Source organism: Buteo buteo, chromosome 6, assembly GCF_964188355.1.
Source record: "Buteo buteo chromosome 6, bButBut1.hap1.1, whole genome shotgun sequence".
Lineage (NCBI taxonomy): Eukaryota > Metazoa > Chordata > Aves > Accipitriformes > Accipitridae > Buteo > Buteo buteo.
The window spans coordinates 3,384,686-3,408,075 of NC_134176.1; the positions used below are offsets into that span (position 1 = coordinate 3,384,686).

At 43.1% G+C, this 23,390-nt stretch overlaps 2 protein-coding genes across 4 annotated transcripts; one reads left to right on the plus strand and one right to left on the minus strand.

The window, feature by feature from the left end:
* Positions 1-18,271, minus strand: L2HGDH (L-2-hydroxyglutarate dehydrogenase). Of its 2 annotated transcripts, XM_075029444.1 has the most exons (10): positions 18,140-18,271; positions 17,790-17,905; positions 15,648-15,799; positions 12,957-13,088; positions 10,646-10,808; positions 10,083-10,117; positions 7,919-8,086; positions 4,771-4,928; positions 3,395-3,526; positions 1-2,433 (listed from the first exon to the last, which is right to left on the minus strand). In XM_075029444.1, exons 1-10 carry the CDS (start codon positions 18,226-18,228, stop codon positions 2,238-2,240), a joined length of 1,341 nt encoding a protein of 446 aa, XP_074885545.1. In that variant the 5' UTR covers positions 18,229-18,271; the 3' UTR covers positions 1-2,237. The 2 variants fall into 2 exon arrangements, with proteins under 2 accessions (XP_074885545.1, XP_074885546.1); XM_075029445.1 differs by lacking the exons at positions 15,648-15,799; positions 17,790-17,905; positions 18,140-18,271 and adding an exon at positions 14,760-15,634.
* Positions 18,155-22,675, plus strand: DMAC2L (distal membrane arm assembly component 2 like). Of its 2 annotated transcripts, none has more exons than XM_075029446.1 (5): positions 18,155-18,290; positions 18,588-18,697; positions 19,818-20,026; positions 20,853-21,024; positions 22,088-22,675. In XM_075029446.1, exons 2-5 carry the CDS (start codon positions 18,594-18,596, stop codon positions 22,200-22,202), a joined length of 600 nt encoding a protein of 199 aa, XP_074885547.1. In that variant the 5' UTR covers positions 18,155-18,290; positions 18,588-18,593; the 3' UTR covers positions 22,203-22,675. The 2 variants fall into 2 exon arrangements, with proteins under 2 accessions (XP_074885547.1, XP_074885548.1); XM_075029447.1 differs by lacking the exon at positions 18,155-18,290 and adding an exon at positions 18,315-18,343.
* Positions 22,676-23,390: the final 715 nt, after the last annotated feature.

Sequence of the window (23,390 nt, forward strand, 5' to 3'; positions counted from 1 at the left end):
TTAAAAAAAACCCACCACGCTATTTTAATCATAACAGAGAAAGGCACAGTTATCAAGCCATCCAAGTGAATTAGACCCTTTGGAAAATATATTCGTACATTTTCACACTTTGTGGGCAACAAGATTTATGTCTGAAACCCCCATTATCATAACTGTCTGAAGTTATTCCTATAAAAATATTTATAACTTTATCTCTAAAAATATAAATATTTCACAGATTCCTACATAAGGACTCATAATTTAAAATCTTCATTTAAACTCTACCCCAAAGTAATCATCTCCTGAGAGTAAAAAGCACAGCAGGCTGCACAGTTGAATGTGCTGACTTAAGATTCACCATAGTATATGACTGCTTTGCATTTTAATGTTCTTTATTCTGTTAATACATGTCAGGGCCACACCTCGTGTGGGAGGAAGTTGCTTTTGCAATCTTTTTGTAGTATTTACTGTTGATAGGCAACAGTTCTGGTGGGGAGTGAAGATACGATTGTTCCATTGTGAAGATACAACTTTTACAGAGCTGTATGGCATTTTAGCATTTGGAATATCTTAACATCTGTCTAGTGTTATTGTGGCTAAGAATAACGACCAAAGTTTCTCTTTGAAGGGCTTATTGTTTGAATTTCCAGGTTGTCCTTATACAGGAGCCACCTTTCTGGTAAAGTAGATGTCCCCAGGAAAAACAAACAAACAAACAAACAAACAAAACCCCCAAGAGGTTAAGCCCTTTCTTTCTCAAAAGTGGCTCAGCTCTGTATATTAAAAACATCAGCTAGCACACCTGACCTCCTATGTTAACACACTCCCTCATGCATGTCAGGGGAGTAAAGAAAGTAACCTTAAAAAAAAAAAAATCAGTATGGCAAATTGCCTGGTAGCAAACTACCCACAATTATCTGTATTACCCAACATCCTGTGAACATCTGCTTTAAAAGTATTCTCAAGTACTTTGTCCCTGGGGCCACATAATTCTTTTTTGTAGCAATTATGCAGAACACACCAAGATATTCACTTAGCTTAGTACCAAACTTGTTTAACATCTCTCTCTAGTTTAAAGCATGTTCTCCACACAGACTCTCTTCCAGGTGCACCTTTGATAGAACTTCAAATATCAGTAAGAGTTCAGAAGAGTAACCAGCACTTTCCAAGCTCCCCTCTTGCCAGCCATGTGGGAAATGGGAAGCCTTCCTGACTCATTGGTGTTTGGGCTCCACGGGAAGCAGTATGTAACATGACTCAATTAAGACAGGTTTCTGTAGCTTCCCTCCCTTCACATTTGCTTTTACAAAGACCATTTCCACTGGATTGCTCAACATGCTGTACAAAGATAAGCTCCATTTGCATTACCAGTATTCAAAGGAAAAAAACACCAAAACCCAAAATCACTGGAGTAGTTTCTGATCAGTGCTGACTTCCCAGATTTAAGTTAAATGAAAAATGACTGTTTATGTATACATTTTTATTTCAGCTCTGTAAAAAAATAGAGACAGCGATCAGATAGACAGCATATCTGAATTGCATATCTAAATTGACTTGGATTTGGTAATCCCTTGTTAGCCTTAATTTTCTCTGAAATACTCTACATTCATGTAAAAGCCTCTGAATATTGTTTTCAGTCTCTGATAAAGCCCTTAATTCCATATCGGCAGAACCCTTAAGCAGGGCTTACCCTTCCATCTCCATTACTTCAATGTAAGCTAGGGGACTGTAGACTCCCATTTAAAGGGAGTCAGAGGGAAAGCACACAGAGAACCACCCCATGCTTGTGTTTTTTCAGAGGACCGACCACCTCTCCAGAGTGCGAGAAGAAGGCAACATTTAGACCAAAGGCATGGGAAGTCCGTGTGGGCAACCCCACCACAGAGGCTCTTCCTGCTCCACCTAAAGGCCCACGATGGTCCTGGGAGACCCTCACGTTGTGCCTGGCACCAGCTCCTCCACAGGCCGTTCCTGCTCAGGTGGACAAACCTTCACTGCAAAAAAGGCTGTTTGCTTCTTTCTTGCAGATGGCTGTACTGCACCAGGTCTTACCAGGCACTGAAACTCCTTTATTCGTGAAGCTGAGAAGTTGTGGGCTGGCAAAGGCAAACATTTCAAATGCTGGTTTTGCACTGCTGGCCTTGCAAGCAACATGTTGCCTGTTTTATCTTTGTCATTAAAGGCTGCAGAGTTCACTCAACGCAGACAAGCTGCTACACGTACAAGAGGGGTAAAACCACACTACGCCTGTCAATCATTCACAATTCAAATCTTTGCTTCACTTCATCTGCAATCATTTTTGCGATGGCAAGGGAGGAGGTAGCAGCAGGAGAAGGGGCATTTCTGACGTGAAGAATTCTGCTTCCAATATCTCCACTGCCTCCATCAAATACAAAGTCATCTACCAAATTTCCATCACTGTCCAATGCTTGAGCTCTCACTCCAGATGGACCCCTGCAAAATAAAGGAGGAGCTCACCATTAGAAAGCAAACGTTTTCTGAAGACAGAAAATCAGTTCTGTTCTGACCTTGTGAAGGTGTCCAGGCAAACAGTAAGGAAGGCAGACTGTGGAGTCAAAGCCCAGTCAGGCTTTTGGGGCAGCACAGGGAAGTTTAACACTTGTGAGTCAGTGGGAGATGTCTCACACTCATTACAGTAAAACAAGGGCAGGTAGCCAAGCAGAGGATCTTCTGTATCTTTCCTGGTTGTGAAGTTACTCTCCTCCTCACACACACAAACATGCCCTCTCTTTTCAAAAAGGAAACCCTTTGTTCTGAAATAGCAAGCCTTGTCAAACATGAATTTCATGCCAATGGTCTACTGCCTGAGCTGGATACCTCCCTTTTACCATACTCAAGCTTTTCTTAGTCTGGATTTTTTCCCTGCAAATGTTTGGACAGTTAAACCCACCTCCATGTATCTAAATGCCTCACCTTTCCTCACAAGTCTCTTCAGTTCCTTAGCACTTCTGAACTCCTTTGAATTAGTTTCTCTTTCTGCACAGTAAGAAGCTGGATACAATTTTATTGAGATGATTAAACTAAGTCAATATTCACTCAGTAGCAACTCACAACCTGGCTTCCCCCCTGAATTTCCTTAGTGTTTTGCTTTCTTTGTGAACTCAGATTATGTTCAGGCTACTGAATGTGTCACTAGGATAAAGGGACTTTTTCTTTTTTGTGAATATGTTGCAACTGTAAATTTCAGCTTATGGGGAGTGTAGAAAGTCACACTTGCCTATACACAGCAAACACAATATAAAAGACCTTCCTGTAGAAAGTACCTAAATGCTTCTATGCTTTAGTAGCATATTTTGGTGGAGGAAGGGAGTAAGCTAATGCTACATTTGCTGCTGTTAAAAATGAGAGATTTAACAAGCCACTGGGTGTTACTAACAAGAAAAGTTTGCTTTACCTCAGTACATCATTGATGGTGACTTCAGGGATGAACTTCTGAAGTTGCTTCACCTGTGCGCTAAGGAAACAGGCTCTGTACATTTCACTCAGTCCGTAAGACAAGTTTCTCAGCACAAGCTTCCATAACCCACTGTAGGAGACAAAATAACTGCAGTAAGAACAAATCTTGCATGATAAATGCAGCCGTGTCAAACTGACGCTAAGAAGGTAGCAAATGCAACTGCATGGCAAAAGTTCCCATTCCCAACATCAGTAATACGATCAATGCTTTCTACTTGAGAAATATGTTTGTCCTTCCCTGCTTCAACACACCTTGTTTACAGAGCTGTAGCATTGCATTTACATTCTCTCTTTGAGAATTAACTCTGAACTCCAGTCCTTCCTATGTCCAGGATTTTTCTCTGGTCAAGTCAAATGGCAAGAGACTGAAAACCCACATGCATGAGGGAAGACAGACATGCCACTTGAGACTTTTTCACAATCATTGTAAAAAGACTGTCACACTCCTAAACCCCTCAGCTTTCAGTCAATGAATCTTGCTATGTCTTCACAAATCTTGTTTGCTTGCTTTGCTTTCCTCAAGTCTTCTGGTATAAAAATCTACAGACAATGATCAAAATGCTTTCAACTCTTTACTTTAATAAACTGCATTAAGTTGAGCTGTTTGCCAGAAAGCTACTTTCCAGCTCCCTGACCTGTTTTTCAGCCTCTCCTGGGATCCTCCCCAATATTTTCACATCCTTTTTCAAGTCTGATTTCTAAAATTGAGCACTTGCTAATGGTCTGTCCAGACCCTCATAGAGAAGCAAGATTTCCCTCAACTTCTACAGATACTCTGCTCATTTATGTTTGCAATTTTAGCAATGACTCCTAATTCCTCTGACATGCTTTCTAAGACAGCTTCCTGGCCTGCATTCGTAGCCCTTAACGTATTTCCTAGCACTTGGATATTTTTTAAATGTATATTGATGGTCTGACAGAGTTTAACATGGCAATTCAGACCACTCTGTTTTCTCTTGCAAGCATCCTCTACAGGTATTTTAATCATACTGTCTAGGCTGATTAAAATATCACACTGCATTGGACCAAAACCAATCCTGGAAGAGCTCCACTGGTAGCAACATGGCTCACGAGTACCTTCTGATGAGCAGCCACATTCTCAGACCAGCTGAGACATGTCGTGGTAGTTTATGAAAATTCAAATATTGGATCACATGAAGTCAAATGGCTTGGAGAAGTCCACCCTTATCAGCACAACTGTCTTTAAACAGACCAAAAACTTGGCAAAAGCAGGCTTTTTGACAAGAACTAGCTTCCATGGAGTCACAAGCTGACAAATAACTGCATTCAGCAGATAAAAAGACAAGATATTACCTGTACGTTACAGCATCTAAAAAGTCTCCAGTGCTGAAGTCAAACAATTTGTAGCCCTCTCGCTTAAAGGCTAGTACTGCATTAGGACCAAGCCAAACACTGCCATCCATTCTTGGCGTGAAATGAAATCCCAGAAAAGGGAACCGAGGATTTGGAACCTAAAGCGGAATACAAGAGTTATTACAGCTGTTACAAACCAGATCAGAGAAACAGCCATGCAGCCACTCAAGTCAACAAACTCATGCAGGAAAGGTGGAAAACATTTGCGAGGAAGAAAGTACAGACATTTACAGCTTATTGTGTGAGAGAGCAAATAAACCAAACTGAAACACAATAAAAGAGTTGTCCTCCCAATAAATGGAAATAACTATTTTTAAATGAACAAGTGGAAAAGGAAGTAGATTTGCCATTTTATTTCCAATCACTGCAAGATTTGAGTCATATAACCATACACTTGGCTCCTGTACTGGTTTTTCTGCTTGTTAATTGTGCAGTTATAGCACATAATGAATTTAAAACACTGAAGAACACAGCAGGGCCAAGTAAGACTGCATCTTAGGCAAAAGCAAAACAAACAACAGGGCAAAAAATACACGATTTCTCAGGATATAAATCAACCACAACAAAACCAATGACACACTAATGCTATTCACCAGTAGTAATTATACTGCAATAAAATACGTTATAAATATTAGGAAAACCTCACCATTCCTGTATTGCTCAAAACAACATGCAGTTAGCAAGCCTGATTAATGCTAATAATAAGTATCTCCAGTTTCTTTTTTATTTGTGAATGGAATACAGTGTAATTGTGTGCAAAGGCTGAAACAGAAATAAGCTATCTATATGCAGATACAAGTATTAAATAAGCACAACTCTTCATGAGCTGGCACTTCAAGATCTTTAGCTATTTAGAAAAGGTGACTACGGAGGTGACTGTGTTATAGTCTGAAAATAAGCAAGTGTTGGGTATTTCTCAAAAACCAGTATTGTTCTAACTAAAAATTGCTTCAAGATATGTTCCTTTTCTGTATTCAATGCACTATTTTTCCTGTTAAAAATACGCTTTTAATACTTTCAAAGCTTAGTGCAACCACTCCACAAACTACATTACATTTCTGGTAACACAGAATCATAGAACCGTTTAGGTCAGAAAAGACCTTTAAGATCACTGAGTCCAAGCATTAACCTAACACTGCGAAGGCCACCACTAAACTGTGTCCTTAAGCGCCACGTCTACACATCTCTTAAATACTTCCAGGGACGGTGATTCAACTGCTTCCCTGGGCAGCCTGTTCCAGTGCTTGACAACCCTTTCAGTGAAGAAATTTTTCCTAATATCCAATTTAAACCTCCCCTGGCGTAACTTGAGGCTGTTTCCTCTTGTCCTATCACTAGTTACTTGGGAGAAGAGACGCGGACACCCACCTCACTACAACTTCCTTTCAGGTAGTTGTAGGGAGCGATCAGGTCTCCCCTCAGCCTCCTTTTCTCCAGGCTAAACAACCCCAGTTCCCTCAGTCGCTCCTCATAAGACTTGTGCTCTAGACCCTTCACCAGCTTTGTTGCTCTTCTTTGGACACACTCCAGCACCTCAATGTCTTTCTTGTAGTGAGGGGCCCAAAACTGAACACAGGACTCGAGGTGCGGCCTCACCAGTGCTGAGTACAGGGGGACAATCCCTTCCCTGCTCCTGCTGGCCACACTATTGCTGATACAGGCCAGGATGCCGTTGGCCTTCTTGGCCACCTGGGCACACTGCTGGCTCATATTCAGCCGGCTCTTGACCAGCACCCCCAGGTCCTTTTCTGCCAGGCAGCTTTCCAGCCACTCTTCCCCAAGCCCATAGCATTGCATGGGGTTGTTGTGACCCAAGTGCAGGACCCGGCACTTGGCCTTGTTGAACCCCGTACAATTGGCCTCAGCCCATCGATCCAGCCTGTCCAGATCCCTCTGTAGAGCCTTCCCACCCTCGAGCAGATCAACACTCCCGCCCAGCTTGGTGTCATCTGCAAACTTACTGAGGGTGCACTCAATCCCCTTGTCCAGATCATTGGTAAAGATATTAATCAGAACTGGCCCTAATAGTGAGCCCTGGGGAACACCACTTGTGACCGGCCGCCAACTGGATTTAACTCCATTCACCACCACTCTTTGTGCCCGGCCACCCAGCCAGTTTTTTACCCAGCGAAGAGTACGCCTGTCCAAGCCATATCACTAAGAGTCGTGCAATTTTCTAATCTCATTACCATATCTGGCCATAATAAAATATTTCAAAGGGTCCAAGCTATCCTCACACAGCCATGAAACAAGGCTGGAAGGTACCCTCACACCCCAGCCAGTTCCTCCCTCACATCCCAAGACAGGATCCTGAATCATTCTCAGGTGAGAAGAGGTCAGACAAACATCCAATGCCCAGGGTTCCACAATTTCCCTAAGGCAACCTGCTCCAGCGTTTAGCAGGCAAATCTAAGTTCATATTCAGAAAGGCAACGTACTGCATGAATTAAAAAAATAAATGCTGCCCTAGGAATTCTCTCTTCTTGCTTGCCATCTTCACTTTCTGTCTGGGATTGATCCTCTTCATCACACTGTTTGTCTATATTAGATGGTAGAAAGTTTGTCCTTTTCCTCCTGTGTCTATTTTTTGTCATAGAAAGTAAAGCTAATTCAAAGATGAGGTTGAGAGGCAAATATCTAAATCTGAGCTTTGGATAATAGCACACAAGATTAAACCCTACATCTAAGTAATTAATTATTTACTGTTGTCCCCCATTGAATTCTGAATCCTGCCTGCAGATTTATTTTATAACATAAAAAAAGAAGCCAGGCTTTTGTGGGCATGTGGCCATCATGCTAAATGTTTCATTCTTTCCCTATGAAAAAAAACCAAAGCCAAAACCAAAACAACAACAAAACCACAAACAAACAAACAAGACTGGCAATAAATTCCCACATGGTACTTCTACCTGTTCCTCAAGAATTAACAAAAACAAGCTGTCCTGTCAGAAAGCAACTGAATCTACATCCACATGTTGTGCATCACTATCTGCAGTGTAACTGAAATAACCATGTAATATTGCCCTTATTTCTGTAGTTTCAGCTGTTCTTAGGGTGCGCTGTGAAAGACAAACAAGAAAGTACATACCGGATAAATATTTCCTTTAACCATATAGCACTTTTCTGGTTTTAGCACCAAATAATCTCCACGGAAGGGTACAATACGAGGTTCAGGGCTGCAGCCACTGATCTCAGACAGGCGGTCTGAGTAAAGTCCTGCACAGGTCACAATGTGCCGACAGTAGATTTCCTCACCCTGTGGAAAAAAAAAAAAAACAAACCAAACCAAAAACCACACAAAAATTCACCCTATCTACTAAAAAAACACCCATCACCTACAAGCCTTGGAAAAAAAAGAGTTAAGACCAGAAAGAAAACCAACCATATTTTCAAAAGGAGGTAGAAACATTTAATTGTTTCATCTAATTCTTTATCTTCTTAATGGAAGATAAAAAAGCCCTAAACTTGAAAGTTGTCCATGCTTTGTTGGCAGGAGAATTTCTCCTGCAGGATGTGGGAAGTCGCTGAATAAGTTAGTGCATACCTGTAAGCAGGTAACCTTTCTGCTGTATGGTGGAGTGAAGAAATTAATGTGCACGCTTAGCTAGTGAAGAGAGAAGTTCAAGTAGTAGGATAATATGCTAGTTGTTGAACCGGAAAGAGATGCTTCAGTTGTTAAAAAAAACCCAAACAAATCAAAACAAAACACCGTCCACCAATGCGTTTTGCCTTTCAAGTATTCAGGGTGAATTCTGTTTTCTTGTATCTTTTTTGTGTTTTCCTGGTCTAAAAAAATAGGCATGAAGAATAAAAACCCTGTTTGTGCATGACAGTTTGGAGGGAGTCACAGAGCTGAGAACAATCTGAGTTGTTGGCTGTTCTGAGGCTTTGAAATCTGGCTCCAATACCCATCCATTCCCTGGAGGAGAACCATCCTAAAACGGCAGTTCATTGGGCAGGTAGGACTGGAAGAATCTTTATAGAAAAGAGGCAGGAAAGGGAATTAAAAAAAAGAATAAAAAAAAAGAAACATGTCATTGATTCTCAGACTACTTTCAGGTTCCGTTCTCAGAACACAGAGCCTCGTGCATTACACACGCATGCTTATTGTACAGGGCAGAGGCCCAACACATCCGCGTCAAAGACTCTGCTCCTCCAGCAAACCAAATGTCTCCCTCTGGCCCTCCCTCATCTCTGCATCCTACAAAGCCCTGATGCCAGGCTGGCGTGCAGCTCCCTGGCCAGGTCTGCATTGCCAGGGGGTACATGATAGGTGGGGTAGCTAAGCAATCACAATACATTTGGGTAAATAAGGCTGTTAACAGATTTCTCCCCATGCACTAGGAGTGGTCATTCTACTGAAAAGTAGTTTATCCAGAAATCTATGCAAGTTCATAGCGCACAGTTATAGATTGCTGTTAAATATCTAAACGCATTACTATCTACATAAATAAATAGAATTACAAACTATATCTATCTATCTCACAGTATTTGTTTTTAAATACTGTGGGTTTTTCATTCAACTAAAAATGTTTCCATTAAAAAAATACTAGTATTTGGTGAAGGAATCTAACAGATTTTTGAAGCTAAATTTTAGTGAAAGAGCAGAAATACAAGAAAAAAAGCAGTAGCAGCAGTAACTTTAAAAACTATTGGAGGGGTTGTGAAGTTGTTTTTGTTTGTTTGTCTTCCCCCCTCCAAAGAAGAGTCCACATATTCTCTCCTGAAGGTGAAAAGGTTATAACTACATTTCCTGTGCAGCATTAACATGTAAGTGACACCCACAGATGCACCTGTTTTAATAAATTAGCTTGTGGCCTTCTGATGATAAAATGATTCTAAATGCCTCCTTATCGTTTTTATAGATGCCAAAGACCAAAAGCAAACATGAAAATAGGTGTTTCTCACCAAATGAATGTCATAAAACAAGTCCTTGCAAACAGTAAGCATAAGAATGTGCAAATAAAGAAGGTGACATATACAGTTAAACATAAGTTAGGCAGAAGAAAGAGAAAGTTAACTTTTATTACTATTCCCGGTACACAGTAAAATCTGAACATGTTCATTGTTAAGAATTGATTGCAGTTGTTTTATAAAAGCAGTCCTAGATTACAGCGATCATGTTACTGAACAGCAGCAGCTTTTTAACTTTTTTTAGAGAGCTGATTAATCCACCAGGACTCAACAAAAATTCTTAAGAAAAGGAGAAACAGCTTCCTATTAAGCAATTAAATCTTCAGTTTAGTTCTTACCTTTGAGTTCCTAACAATGACTGGGTATTTTAGTCCTGTAATAGAATTAGACAAGAGAAGGAATTACTAGAATGCATAACAGAACAAGCAGCTTTTCACGATGAAGGATTCCTCCACTGGAGTATCTTCAAGCTCTGGAGCAACTGATGTTGGTGGACATAACTGTATTTATGAATTATTAGGGTTTTTTTATTCTTCCATATGTGTACCAGCACAGATCCAACCTGCCTTCCAGGATAAAGAAAAAGCACTATCACGAGAATACACACGCAATATTCAGCTAAATCTGATTTTATAGAAGAGAACAATCTTCTTCCTCAATTTTACTATCATTTTTGTCCATCAGCTTTAAATGTTTCAGCTGAAGGGGTGACCTGCCTGCAAAAAAAAAAAAAAAAAAAAAAAAGTGAGCTTGGTCAATACTCTCACTAACATAATTTTGCCCTGTGTCTCATCCCTATGAGACAGAAAGGTTCAGAGATGTCATTTCAGTTAAAGCAAATGTGTTTTGAACAAAATCTTTGGCAAGACTGTAGTAAATGCAGGTTAAAAAACTGCCTTACCATCTTCATTTTCTGAAGAACTTTCTTTAGCCATCTCCATGTTTGTAACTTCAAAATCAGTCAAGATCGTCCCACCTGCTTCCTGGAAGTCTTCAGCATAGGACTGGGCCACTTGTTTATAATTCACAATGCCGGTATATGGAGAATCAAGGGCCATCAGACCCTGAAATGGTATTAAGATACAGAGGAACAGTGAAGGATGTATGGGGACTTTGGTCTTCAATACAGAGACTATTTCATCTGGAATACTGTGCATTGCCATTGAGAAGGGAGTACTGCTGCCTCCCCATCCCTGGCTGCTTGTTCATGTTTGCTGACAACTAATACGGTGAAAACTACTTAGGGTGGATTGAGTGATCGTGTAACTACAGCATAAACAAGTCTTCTCAACAGAGCGCTTAATGATAAAGCAGGTTACCTAACCTCAGGTTCAGCTAATATGTACTTATTTTTCACCGTGCACTATGCAATTCCGCCTTCAAATGGTCACTTGGGAGTTCTACCTGATGCATGGCTGTTGCCAATGCCTCCTGCGAGGCTAAAAGGTATCATCTCAACACTTACTGCATGCACATCAGAGAGAAAAGCCTCTTCTGAGTTAGACAAGAGCCTATACTTGTCCTAGTAGAAAGCAAGGTTCAAGTCCAGTGTGTAGCTAGAATTTCTAATGTTGCTCAGAGACGTTTTACTATCTTTATACCAAAAAGGCTCAGTTTCTCACATAATACTTATGCTAGATGGCATCACAATATTTTCCTAGTTCCGGCTATAAAATAAGGATAGTAGGACTACTTTATCTCAGAGAGATGTTGCAAGTGTAACTACACTAAAAGACTGTCAGCTACTCAGATACTACAATAGCAGGGGCCATTTACATGCCCAGGACAACCAGAATGGTTGGTAAAACTGTATCTTACACAAAACCTCCCTCTCCACTTGATATACAGTGCAATGTTTTAAAACACCATTCAAGTTCCCTTTGCTTACGAGGAAAGGACTCAGCTCAGGAAACAAAAGCAAATTAAGTAAGACCCATCTGAATCTACTCATTTGCAGAAGTAAACACTCAGCTGGATCTTGAATATGCGAAGAATGTTTTAAGGAGTGGATACAAAATGTTTACAAGAAAAAAAGATTTTAAAAGATTCCTCTCCAGAAAATTTTTGTCTGTACCTATAACCACTCATAAGCAATGAGTCATGCAGCTACACCAATAGCAAGCTGCCAGATGAAACAGTATGGGGAATTTATATCCAGATTTTAATTTCAAAGAAACACAAAACAACAACAAATCTGTATTCCATAAACTACTCACATTTCTCCTGCTTTGAAAATAAACAAGCTGAGAAGTGCTACATAACAATCACATGTGTAGGAAGCAACTGGATTGAAATTGGCTTGATCCAAATCCACACTTACAGATGGGAAGGAATTTTCTTTGCTGCACTATCAAGCCTTACTGTAAGTTAAATAATTCTAGTGGGAAGGAGCAGAATCATCTCAGCATAAACTCAGATACAGCAGCTCTAACGTGGGCAAAGGAAAATCTGCCTATCAACCACGAAAACATAAAAGCAAGCACCTTCAAGGAGAAGGGGAAAAAAAAAAAAGATTAGAAAAAGTAAAAATAAAAATCACTTGTTGTCATTGGTGAGAGAACTGGGTTTTTTTTGTTTGTTTCTGAGCATATACATCAGGGAGGACATGTCTGTGTAAAGCTGGGAAAAGGATGAAGTCTGAACAACTTGTAGGCTCTGTCCATTTGCCTGTAAATTCAGGCCTGCACGGGGACTAAGGGACTATAAAGTCTCCTACTTTGACTCAAATAATTCTGATTCCTTTTGCAGGCTGCAAGTGAAATGGATTACCTGCTCTCTAATTTGTGAATACTGGCCCTTATGAAACAGCCAGCACATCATTTGCAGCAGCAGCTCTTTATGACTTCAACACACGGAGAACTGATCAACTACGAACTAACAAGCAAGAGAATGAGAACAGGTGAGTGGGAGAAACCTGAAGTGAAAGTAAGTGTCACCAAGAAAGATTCTGCAGAATCACCTTATGTTATGTTAGATCTGGTTTCATGTGTATGTAAAGACAAATGCATATGAAGGATTGCGCTGAGCTAAAAAGTTCCAGAAATAAATGAATACATTTATTTTTGTTGACTTCTGAGTTTTCAGGCTCTTTTGAACTTGTCACCCATGCAAATTACCTCAAGGCCAGAAACATATTTATGTTAAATTAAAAAATAATGTCACCTGAGAAACTGAGGTCTTACATGCCAAATAAAAATAAGGAAATCCCTTACCCTGCAGAAGGGTTCTTTCGCTTGAATTTCTTTTGCTCCAATCAGTTTCAGACCTCGGACGTTGTTCTGCAGCCCTCTTTCATACAGAGCTTTGAGTCTTGGAATTTCATCTTGTTCAACGGCTACAATTAGCTTCAGAAAAAGATAACAAGGCATACCAGTGACCAAAATATACAAAGCCAGTTCAGGTTTGGCATCAAGCCCAAGCTAACAAGCAAGCACTAGTGAATGAGTGAACAGTGAATTATATTTCAAGGGGGGGGGGGGGAAATGTGGTTTGTGCCATTAGTTGCACAAGATTCTATAAATACCTACTACTACTGAGGAAGCACTAATATATTAAGGAGACTGAAAAACAAATGTTAAACTGTAGTTCAAGTTACTATCAACAGATAATATTTGCTAAAAGTACCACGAGACTACAAATCTGAATGTGAAAGAAGAGAATATGATTTTAAAGAGCCACTGGGATGCTTCCAAAAATAAAACTGAACTTAACCCAAGATGTACAAATCTCAAACAGTCTCGATACGAGAGGAAGTACATGTTCTGACATGGTGTCTAAACTGAATTGTACCAGCTTCACTTCATTTAGCCATGTAGTTAGCTCAGAACTATCACAAGAGATTTATCCAGACTATGCAATATCTGTGCCAAGTCTGCCCAAACCACTCTACTTGCAGGTCCAGCTCAGGTCTAGCAACACAGGCATCTTTGCCTTGAGAAGGCACTAAGTTCTCCAGGCCGGGGGCTGCTTTATGTAAAAATAGCTGTAAAGCCTCACCATCATCTTCCCTGGAATAAACACAGCTGGGGAAGGTGATGTGGAAGTACACAAATTCAGTGTCAGCAAAGGACCAATAATGCTGCTGGGTCAGTGCTAGCCCTGCCCAAGCTCACACCGGCTCCTACAGAACCATTCTGTTGTCTTGGTGCTTTGAGTCGAGAGCAGGCGTGTAACTTCAGGCAAATCCACAGTGCCATCTTGTGACCAGCGCTGCAGCGGAGGGAGCACAGCACGAACACAGCACGGAACACAATCAGGCCAGGACAACCACCACCTGCACTGGTGCAGGACTCATCAACACTGCCACATCCAGGGATCTCAGCTCTGCACCCCAGAGCTGGGAGAGATCTGCACCCAGCTCCCAGCGGGTGCTGAGCAAGGGAGCCTTGAAGTGGTGCTTGTCACATCAGACGGGGTCTGCGTTGCACTTTTAAGAGAAAGGCTCGTGCTATCCAAGATGTTTATGAGCAAGCTGGAAAGGGGCAACCAGGGTGGTGAGAAAGTCGGGTGATGGTTTAAAGTGACTCAAGGTGGTTTAGACAAGAGCTGACTGTAAGGAACTGCAGAGGGACCTTCCGAGTTGAACGAGCTACTAACAAAATGGCAGACGAAATTCAACGCAGATGAATGTGAAATGATGATCACAGAAAAAGCAGTCTTAGCCTCATGTATAAAATAACGGAATCCAAATTCAAAGTTATCACTCGGGACCAAGATCTTGGGGTTAGGATAGACAATCCTATGGAATCATCAGCTCAGTGCCTAGTGACAGCTGAAAAGCTCTAAATTGAATGTTAGGAACAACTAGGAAAAGGATACAGGATAATACAGAGAACTCTACTATTTCACTGCAAAAATCCAGAGCCTCACTACACCTTGAATGCTGTCCGCAGTTGTGGTCCTCATCTTATATCAAAGGTGCATTAAACTAGAAATGGTTCAGAGAATGAAGGCAGGGTGGAGAGAGTCATGAAAAAGCTTCCCTAAGAGGAATGGCTGAGCAGACTAAGACTCACCAGCTGGAAGGGACGACTTTGGGGGAGGAGGGAATATAAAATTATGTGCACTTGGAGACTGTGAGCACGGATCAACTGTTCACCACCTCTTCCAACACAAGGGCTAGGGGCCATCAGATGAAGCTTGTAGAAGCCAGTTTCAAAATGATGTAACTCTTCATGTAGCGGGTTGTTGATCTCTGGAACTGCTCATCAAAGTATGCTGTGATGCAAGTGCTTTTAATTGAATAAAACACTTGGAAGAGAAATCCATTGAGAGTCACCACAGATGAAACAGAGCAGGCTCAGAAAATTACCTGAGCTGAAAATAGTTGGAAGCTGGGGGACTTAATAATTTGCTTGTCCTGTTCTCATTCCTGCCTGAGTCTCTGTTTCCAGACATTTGCAGAAACAGGATATAGGGTTGGGTAGACCTCAAGCTGAATCAGTACAGCCACTCTTCTGTCCCCAGCATTTCAGGTTGTGTTAGGTGGATGTAAAATGGCATAAATACATGTAGCTGTGTCACATATGGAGCTGTTTTCAAGTCACCATGTCTTTTCAGAGCCTGACATGCCAAGAAGTATGGCCTGCACATACTGAGAGTCTTTTGTGTTCCCTGGAGCTACAGAGGTGTCCCTCCATGGGGCTTGGCTTCCACCATTACCTGGGATATTTCAGCTCAGTCCACAGAGAAGGAGAATTACTATTTAGGCCCAGAAAATAAATTGATTTGAGTTGCTGGAAAGAAGAAAACAAAAAGGCACATTCATCCTGAAGCTAGTAAGTGTTGCAGAAACTCATCTCTTGAGAGAAAGTCCACAACCAGGCCTATGCTATACATTGTAACATACATTATACAGTCTCAGTTTCCAAAGGTAAAGTAAGAACACACAGCGGTTCCTATACCTTCCCACACTGTTTATATGGTATTCCCTTCTGGTCACAGTACTCGTAGCAGAGGGCTGCACCCTGCACACACAGCTTAGCTTTCAGAGATCCAGGTGTGTAGTAAATTCCGCTGTGAATCACACCACTGTTATGTCCACTCTGGTGATGAGCTAAATAGGAAGCAAAATACATTATTAAAAGACACGTTCCCATGATTGGTTCATACCTTAATTACTTCAGCTGTCAGAAGAGCGAGCAATTTGAGGTCATGCCCTAAATCAGTGTTACAACAAGAGATGCTCAAATAAGGTAACTGCACAGCAAACACAATTCCTCCCTTGGTCTCAAAAGGCTAGAAAAATACTGACACAGCAAGACCTAGTTAATAATAAACCATCATAGCTTGCAATGTGTTGAATCAACGGCTGGGGGGGGGATCATGAGTTTTTCCTCCAAGAGCTACAACTGCAGGCCAATCAATTCAATTTTTCTACATGTTAAAATTAATTTTAAGAAATCTGTTTTTTAAAATGAGAGGCATCCTTAAAAGCCTCGTCTAACAGAATGTCTGTGCAATCCTCCATTTCTTTGGACGCGCTGGCAAGCCTGGTAGGCTTTTCAAGTATTTGTGAACTAGATTAGGTTGCTATTTCCTCTTTGTAACTAAGTAAAACAGAGGTGAAAAATATCACAAACATTTTTATTGAAGTAATTTGGGCAGGTTCTGCCTCAAAATATTGACTCCCAAAGGTGATTCCTGCTTTGCACTCACAGAACTGTTAAGGACTTCATGCATGTCTTGCTTTGGGGATAAAAAGCCACTTCTTATCATACATGTAACATCTCAAAAGCAACGTATAGCCTGGCTGACAGAGCTATTTAAAGTGAGAGCTTGGGCTCATACGTCTTATTTTGAGTTAGGCATTGACATGATCGCTTGGGGTTGCTCCTACCTACCCTGAGTGACCGTGTATCTGCATAAGCACTTGCTGTGAAAAGACTGCTTATGATGAACCTGTGCTTGTACTTGAGCGAGCCAGAAAAGCTTTCAAACAATGAAGCCACAGGGCTCATACTTTCTTATTTCAAAGCCAGGACAGACGCCCAGGTACAGACTGCATCAAGATTTCATGTGTAAGCAGGCAACACTGGGAGCTGTATATTTGACTCTGGCTAACGCTGGGTCTGTAACTAGCGATACCCTCCCAGTTATCCCTGTGTTAGTTCTTTACCTCTGACCCTCCATGCAAAGGACAGAACCTTGCACAGCATATACGGAGATATCACAGAATGAATCACACAACGGGCTGGGTTGGAAGGGACCTTAAAGATCATCTAGTTCCAACCCCCCTGCCATGGGCAGGGACACCTTCCACTAGAGCAGGTTGCTCAGAGCCCCGTCCAACCTGGCCTATATCCAGCAAAACAAGGCAAATGACAGTGGTTTACAGTTCTGGCAATTAAAAGACAGGTGTCGACTTTGCCCAAACCAGCAGCTCACAGCCATTTTTAAGCAGCAATACTTCCCAACCCTCCCTCTCTACCCACCAACCATCACTGTTTGCTGTTCACTCTTCTCGTGCCCCACCAAAAAGCCGTCCTGGCACCATTCCTCAGTTCATCCTCTCTGCCTCCCGCTCTGTGCGGCACTAAACCAGACCTGCCCTTGCCCCTCTGCAACCTGCACTGCTCCATACTTGAGTCGTTCATCCTCCTCGCCCTTTTCCCCCAAATCCCTGCTGCTGGAGCCCCAGGCCAGTAAGACCTGCCACTTTCAAACCATGAAGTGGCAACGTTCGCTCTTCCTTAGCTTAAAAGTCCTAACTTGAAGTCCCAGCAGCAAAGCACAGACTGATGACAACTCTACTTCTCCACTGAAGGACGGACACAACCTCGGGCGAAGGGAGGAAGAAACCCCCCGTCAGGGCAAAGCCAGCGGCGCCTGGGAACAAAGATGCTCTTCCCGGGGTGGAATCCATCAGCAACAAGGGCAGATGCTCTTCCACTGCTGCTTGCCCACCCAAAAGCAGAGCTGCCCTTTAGACGTACGTTCACAAAATGCTGAGGTTTTAGCCAGCGTGTGCTTCAGTGATGATTTCTGACAGACTGACACCAGGGAACCCCAAACACAGGGGTGAGGAAGGCACACCAGCACCATACCTAGCTCCTTCTCCTTCTCCACCACGGCAAAGGTGAGCGAGGGGTGCCGCCGGACGAGCTCACGGGCAGAGGCCAGCCCCACGATTCCCGCTCCCACCACCGCCACGTCGAAAGTGCTGCACGGAGACAGAGACGGGGCCGTAAGCTCACCCCGACAACGCTCCCCGCCTCCCGCCCAACGACCCTGAGGGGAAGGCGACGGCCCGGCCCGGCGCGTCCCCTCATGGCCGCCTTCCCGCCGTGAGGGAAGCGCTGAGGGAACGCGGGCAGGGACACGCCGAGGAGGAGGAGGAGGAGGAGGCGGCAGGGCTCAAGCAGGGCCGCCCCCCGCTCCCGCCCCGCGGCCTCACCTGCGCTGGCGGCGCTGGGCCCACCGCACCGCCGCGGCCCCGCCACCGCCGCCCGCCCGCTGCCGCAGCAGCCCCGCCGCCGCCGCCATTTTGGGGGCGGCGATACACAGCGGGTCGGGCTCCTCCTTCGGCGCCCGCTCCGCGGCCGGCGGTGAGGGGCGGCCGGGGGAGGGCTGGCTCGGCTCGGGGCGGCTTTCGCGGACGGTTCGCCTGTTTGGACGGCGTTTGGGGACAGCCCGGCGGGAGGGGATCCCGGGAGGGCGGCGGCGGCGGGGGGGGGGGCCCTCCCCTCAGGGCGCTCATCCCCGCGGCTTCGCGCCTGCGGGGCTGACAGAGCTGGCTGGGCCTTGAGGGGAAGCCGGGTGCGGGCCGCCCGTCCTGGTGCTTCGGGAGCTGGGGCCGACGCTCCGTGTAACATCTGCGTTTCCCCTCTCTCCTTTTCTTCAAGAACACGATGCTGTTGGGAAAACTTGCGCAGCCGGTGTGCAGCCTAAGGAAGCTGCCGCTGCCGGGCGGCTGCAGGCTCTTCTGGGGATGGCTGAATGCCGTGTTCAACAAGTAAGAGTGATTCGGTGTGCAGAAGTCTATTAACGGCCCCCACGTACCCATTCGCAGTTTGTAAAGCAGAGGGCGTTAAGTCCCAGGAGTGGAAAGAACATTTTCTGCTACTGGTGCTCGTCTTTTCCCCCAGATTGCATGTTGATGCTTGGCAGGGGTCGTTCCTGACCTGTGTCCAGTCACAAAGCAGTGGCCTTCGCGAGGAAGGTGCGTGCTTTGCTCTCCTCCCTGGGGTGGCCGAGGGAAGCTGGCAACGTGGATTCTCTCCCTGAATGCTGGTCTTCCTTTGACCCCCAAATGCATTTAAACCAATAGCACAACCATGCCCCCTTCACTCACTCAGAAAAGCATCTAACCAACCCATCATTTACAATACGATTCAGCCAGACAAGGGTTTCACATTTACTTTTAGAAGGATAACGCCTTTCTCTGTGATACTCTCTCTGCCCCATAGCTTTTGCCAGTAGCTAATAGTTTTGCCTTACACTTTATAGCTCTGTGGAGAGGGTTGCATGGTGTAGCTGATTGCTGCAATGGGATGGAAGGCTCAGACAGGAGTGTCTTCCAGGTCTCTGCTTCTGTCTTCAGCATTCCTCACCAGACTAAGAAAGATATAATTTCCCGGAATGGATCCAAGGATTTTAACTAATTGCTGGATTGTGTCTTTTTGAAAAATTGTGATTGTTGAGGAAAAAAGGCTTCATCAATGACATCCATGTGACAGGCAATGAGAGGTTTTTATATAAGCAAAATATGTTTGGGAGACAAATTTGCAATTGTTGTAAAGCCTTACTCTGGGTAGAGAAAGGCGTTTTTTTATCTCCCCTTACAGAGATGGAAGGAAGCAATCAGAAGGGTCAAGTTGCATTTGTATTCTTTCTTCTTTTACCAAAAGCATCTGCCATTTAAAACAAGTTAAAAAAACCCTTATGCCAGACTGATTAAGAACTAGCACTATCGAAATAATTGCACGTAAACCATTTCCAGTAAATTATATTCTTACTTTTATGACGTCTTATCCTGCACATAACCAAATGTTTGTTGTGCAGTATTATTATCGTCAAGACAAGAAATCTGCCACTTTATAGAAACCATGTGAATGTTCTTTCTGTCTTTGCAGAGTGGACTACGAACGTATACAAGCTGTTGGCCCTGACAGGGCAGCTTCAGAATGGCTGTTGCGATGTGGTGCCCTGGTGCGCTATCAAGGCTATCAGAAATGGCAGCAGGACTACAACGGTCTCCCAACAGGGCCTTTGGGGAAATACAAGATAGAAGCAATTAATGCCACTGACTCTTGCATCATGTACAGAGGATTTGACTATTTGGGTAATGTAGACACAGCTGTGCAAAGATTATGCTGAATAGTCTTAGTTCTTCCAGTTGCATCAAAATAACAGTGTCATTTTCTCGTTCCTTAGTAAGATACGTAGAAATATTTTGAATTTTTTTTTTCCTTAAAATGGCTCTACAAATATTCAGCAGTTCCAAAGATTTTGCTGGAGGTGTGGTGTGAAGCAGAAAGAGATTGGGAACTTCATCAGCCCTTACCTGAAGTGACAGTAGCACTAAAGAAGTGTGACAAAGTTTTGCTATTTTGTTGAGTTCATAGTTAAGTAGTTGGTAGCAAAAAGCACTACTTTAAATATTCTTTTTCTTCTAAACCAAGTGATGTTTTTGGTGTCTGTACTTGTTCTCCAGGCATCTATGATGTCTTCAAAGACAAAAAAAAAGCACAGGCTCTGAGTTTCTTACAAAATAAGGAGATCAAAACAGTGTTTCAGGTCTCCTTTAAATAACAAAAAGTGGGGAACAGACCATTTCATTTTTTCGTTGGCAGGGGACCTTGAATTTCCTGCATTAGTACATTCTTAAGTCAGAGTCATCGTTTATCACCCAAACTTGTAGAGTTTTTTGTGTTACTTGCCCATGTCAAAGCTCTTAGAATCTTACCAAAAGGATCCAAGCCCTGGGGTTTTTCATATATTTGAAGTACCGCAAAGGGACTTTGAAGATGCGTTGTGTGTTACAGCCCCACTGTATTAAGGACCATGTTGTTGTGTGGTTTTGGAGGCAGTTACTAAAGCAAGAACTTAACAACCAGTACAGGTTGTTCCTGGTATTCTGAAGCAAATACTCATTTTTGTCTTTCTAGACGGTCTTGAACATGTTACAGAAATCAAGCTGCAGAAGTGTATTTACATACAGGATGAGTGTCTGCAGAGGCTCAGCGAGACGAAGAATCTACAGAAGAGTCTCCTCCAGCTGAAGATAATTTCCTGTGGGAACGTCACAGATAAAGGCATCATTGCACTTCACAAGCTGACGTATGTGAGCTGCTGAGCTCTCCTTGCTCCCTAGCTGTTACCTCCCCCTGCAGTTTCGGGATTGTGTGACTGGAACAGCTGAGGTCTGAATGTTTCTGGGCTGTTTCAGACGGTGGGGGGGCTGTGGGATGGCTGGGTTTGGGGACCGACCTGAATGACAGTCTGGGAGGGATGGCACTGCCATTGCAGGAAAAGTTTCTTCAAGCATGGTTGAAGACAGTGTTGTGGGTAGCTCTGAAAAGACACATGGATTAACATACACATATTAATCAGCTTTTTAAGGCTGGTGTCAGGGAGTTGTGTAGCACTGAGGCCTGCAGCTGAGAATGCCAGAATCGCCCGCTGCAGTATGTGAATCCATAGCTGCGCTTCTGCCTTCAGAGCTGAGCGCAGCATCTCCCATTTCCACCTGAAGTAATGTATGCAATGTTGATTGCTGCGCAAATCAGAGCAGGACACGTGCTCTCTGCTGACACACGGCATATCACCCAGTTATCTCGTCCTCACTGTAGCCTGAAAGATCTTAGGGCAGAGCTGTGTTTTCTAGCGCTCAGGCATAGGAAGCAGTGCAGATTAGATACTGTGCACCTCTGTAGCTCTGAAGCACATCTGTAGGTGCTTTATTGAATGTAGGTGCTTTATTGAACCGTGGCCTTAAAGTAACTCAGAACTGCTTAGTATTACATGGAGTTAATAGACATCTACAAATGGGTGGTATGGTGACTTGGATGTCATCCTACAGAAAGTTATGATTAAGGACTTCCTATATTACTCTATTATTTGCATTAAAATAACTTCTACTAAATGCTATTGAAATTATTAAATACTATTTAATATAAACGAAACTTCATGATGTGGGGGGTCCAGGATCTCTTTTTTCAGCTGTGTAGAAGGACTGAACTTATGGTGAGCTAAAAACTTTAAGCACCCACTTCAGAAAGAAAAGTTCCTTTACAACCAGTAATCTTTTAAAATACTCAACTATGGTAGAATAATCCTTTGTCTAATTTCTGTGTCAACAGTTAAATAGTAGTTGCTGACTTTTCTTTTTAAATATTTATAGGAACCTTGAATATTTGTATCTGAGTGACCTTCCTGGAATAAGAGAGAAAGAAACCACTGTTCACATCCTTCAGCAGGCACTTCCAAACCTAGAGCTGGAGCTGGATTTAGAATAAACATTATTGCACGTAATTGAGATGTATTTGATTTCATAGTATTTATCGTATGTTGCATAAATTAAGTTGTAGACGCTACTGTATTTCCAGGTATGGAAATAAGCCCAGATCTCCCAATCCAGCCCTAAAAGCTGTATGCAATCTTTTATGCAATTAAGTTTTATTAAGCTTAAACTATATGGTGAAATCAACAACAGAGAAGGTAGGCTTCTGTGCATAGTCATTTTTTTTCCTGTTTCTACAGGAAGCTGTAAATACATCAATTAGAAGTTTTCAAATATTTTATTGCACGGAAACTCTGGTGCAAAATGACAGTGGGGAGAACATCAGTGTTGTGAAACAGCTGCACTGTACGCTTTTGTTGCGTGTTGTTGATGCTGTGGGAATGAGAGCTGTTTACTCTCTGACAATCTTGCCCAGTCAGTGGGTCCTGATTTAATAAAAGAGCTTACAGGCCTTTTTTCTCTTCTTCACCCTTTGACTCTCTTCGCCTTTGTTTGTTTAAGTGGAGCGATCTGCCGACAGGCAGTCTAACCTTCTCATAAACACTGAGCTGAGGAACTGAACATTGCTGTACTGTTGGAGAAGCTGGGTCTCTTAGGTACGCCCTTGCACACATTTTTCCTGTATGCTGACACAGACCAAATTAGTTCTGTGTACCTCTTTAGTTGCATCCTTATCACTCCTGCTAAATAAGAGAACGATTCACCCTCAGGAAGAATATAGCATTTTTAGTCAAATTCCTAGCTCTTGTGGTAGGGAAGAGAAAGGCGGTAGGCAGCAACTCCAGGAAAGCAGATTTCAGAGTAACATCTCGGACACAACTACCTCTGCATAACCGAGAGTCTCTTTCTTTTCCCTGACTGTCAGCTTGTCCTCTGAAGGAAACGATGCCAGGCACCACAAAGGGTAACATAGCTGCGTCATGGGGCTGATTCCTCCTGGTATCTCCTAGCACAGAGCGGGCAGGAACGGTGTACAGAAATGAAGTTCCCTCCGGCCTGCACTGCCCGGGGCTGTGTTCAGGAGCTGACTGCCAGGCCATCTACTGCTTACAGACGGCACGTGGGTGCTGCGGTACCTGGCACGTACACAGGATTAGGTGGCTGAATAGCCACACAGAAAATACTGGAATGCTGAAGCTTTCTGACTGTAACCAAAACTACCTATGGACATAATGCACAAGAT

Bases quoted from the DNA above. Each gene is read 5' to 3' on its own strand.
- DMAC2L (XM_075029446.1), top strand. From the start codon at position 18,594: ATGCTGTTGGGAAAACTTGCGCAGCCGGTGTGCAGCCTAAGGAAGCTG. The intron at 20,027-20,852 runs GTAATGTAGACA...TTGTCTTTCTAG, and splicing joins CAGAGGATTTGACTATTTGG to ACGGTCTTGAACATGTTACA. The intron at 21,025-22,087 runs GTATGTGAGCTG...AAATATTTATAG, and splicing joins ATTGCACTTCACAAGCTGAC to GAACCTTGAATATTTGTATC.
- L2HGDH (XM_075029444.1), bottom strand. From the start codon at position 18,228: ATGGCGGCGGCGGCGGGGCTGCTGCGGCAGCGGGCGGGCGGCGGTGGC. The intron at 3,527-4,770 runs GTAATATCTTGT...TGTCTCCTACAG, and splicing joins TTAGATGCTGTAACGTACAG to TGGGTTATGGAAGCTTGTGC. The intron at 2,434-3,394 runs GTAAAGCAAACT...TTTATTTTGCAG, and splicing joins ACCATCAATGATGTACTGAG to GGGTCCATCTGGAGTGAGAG.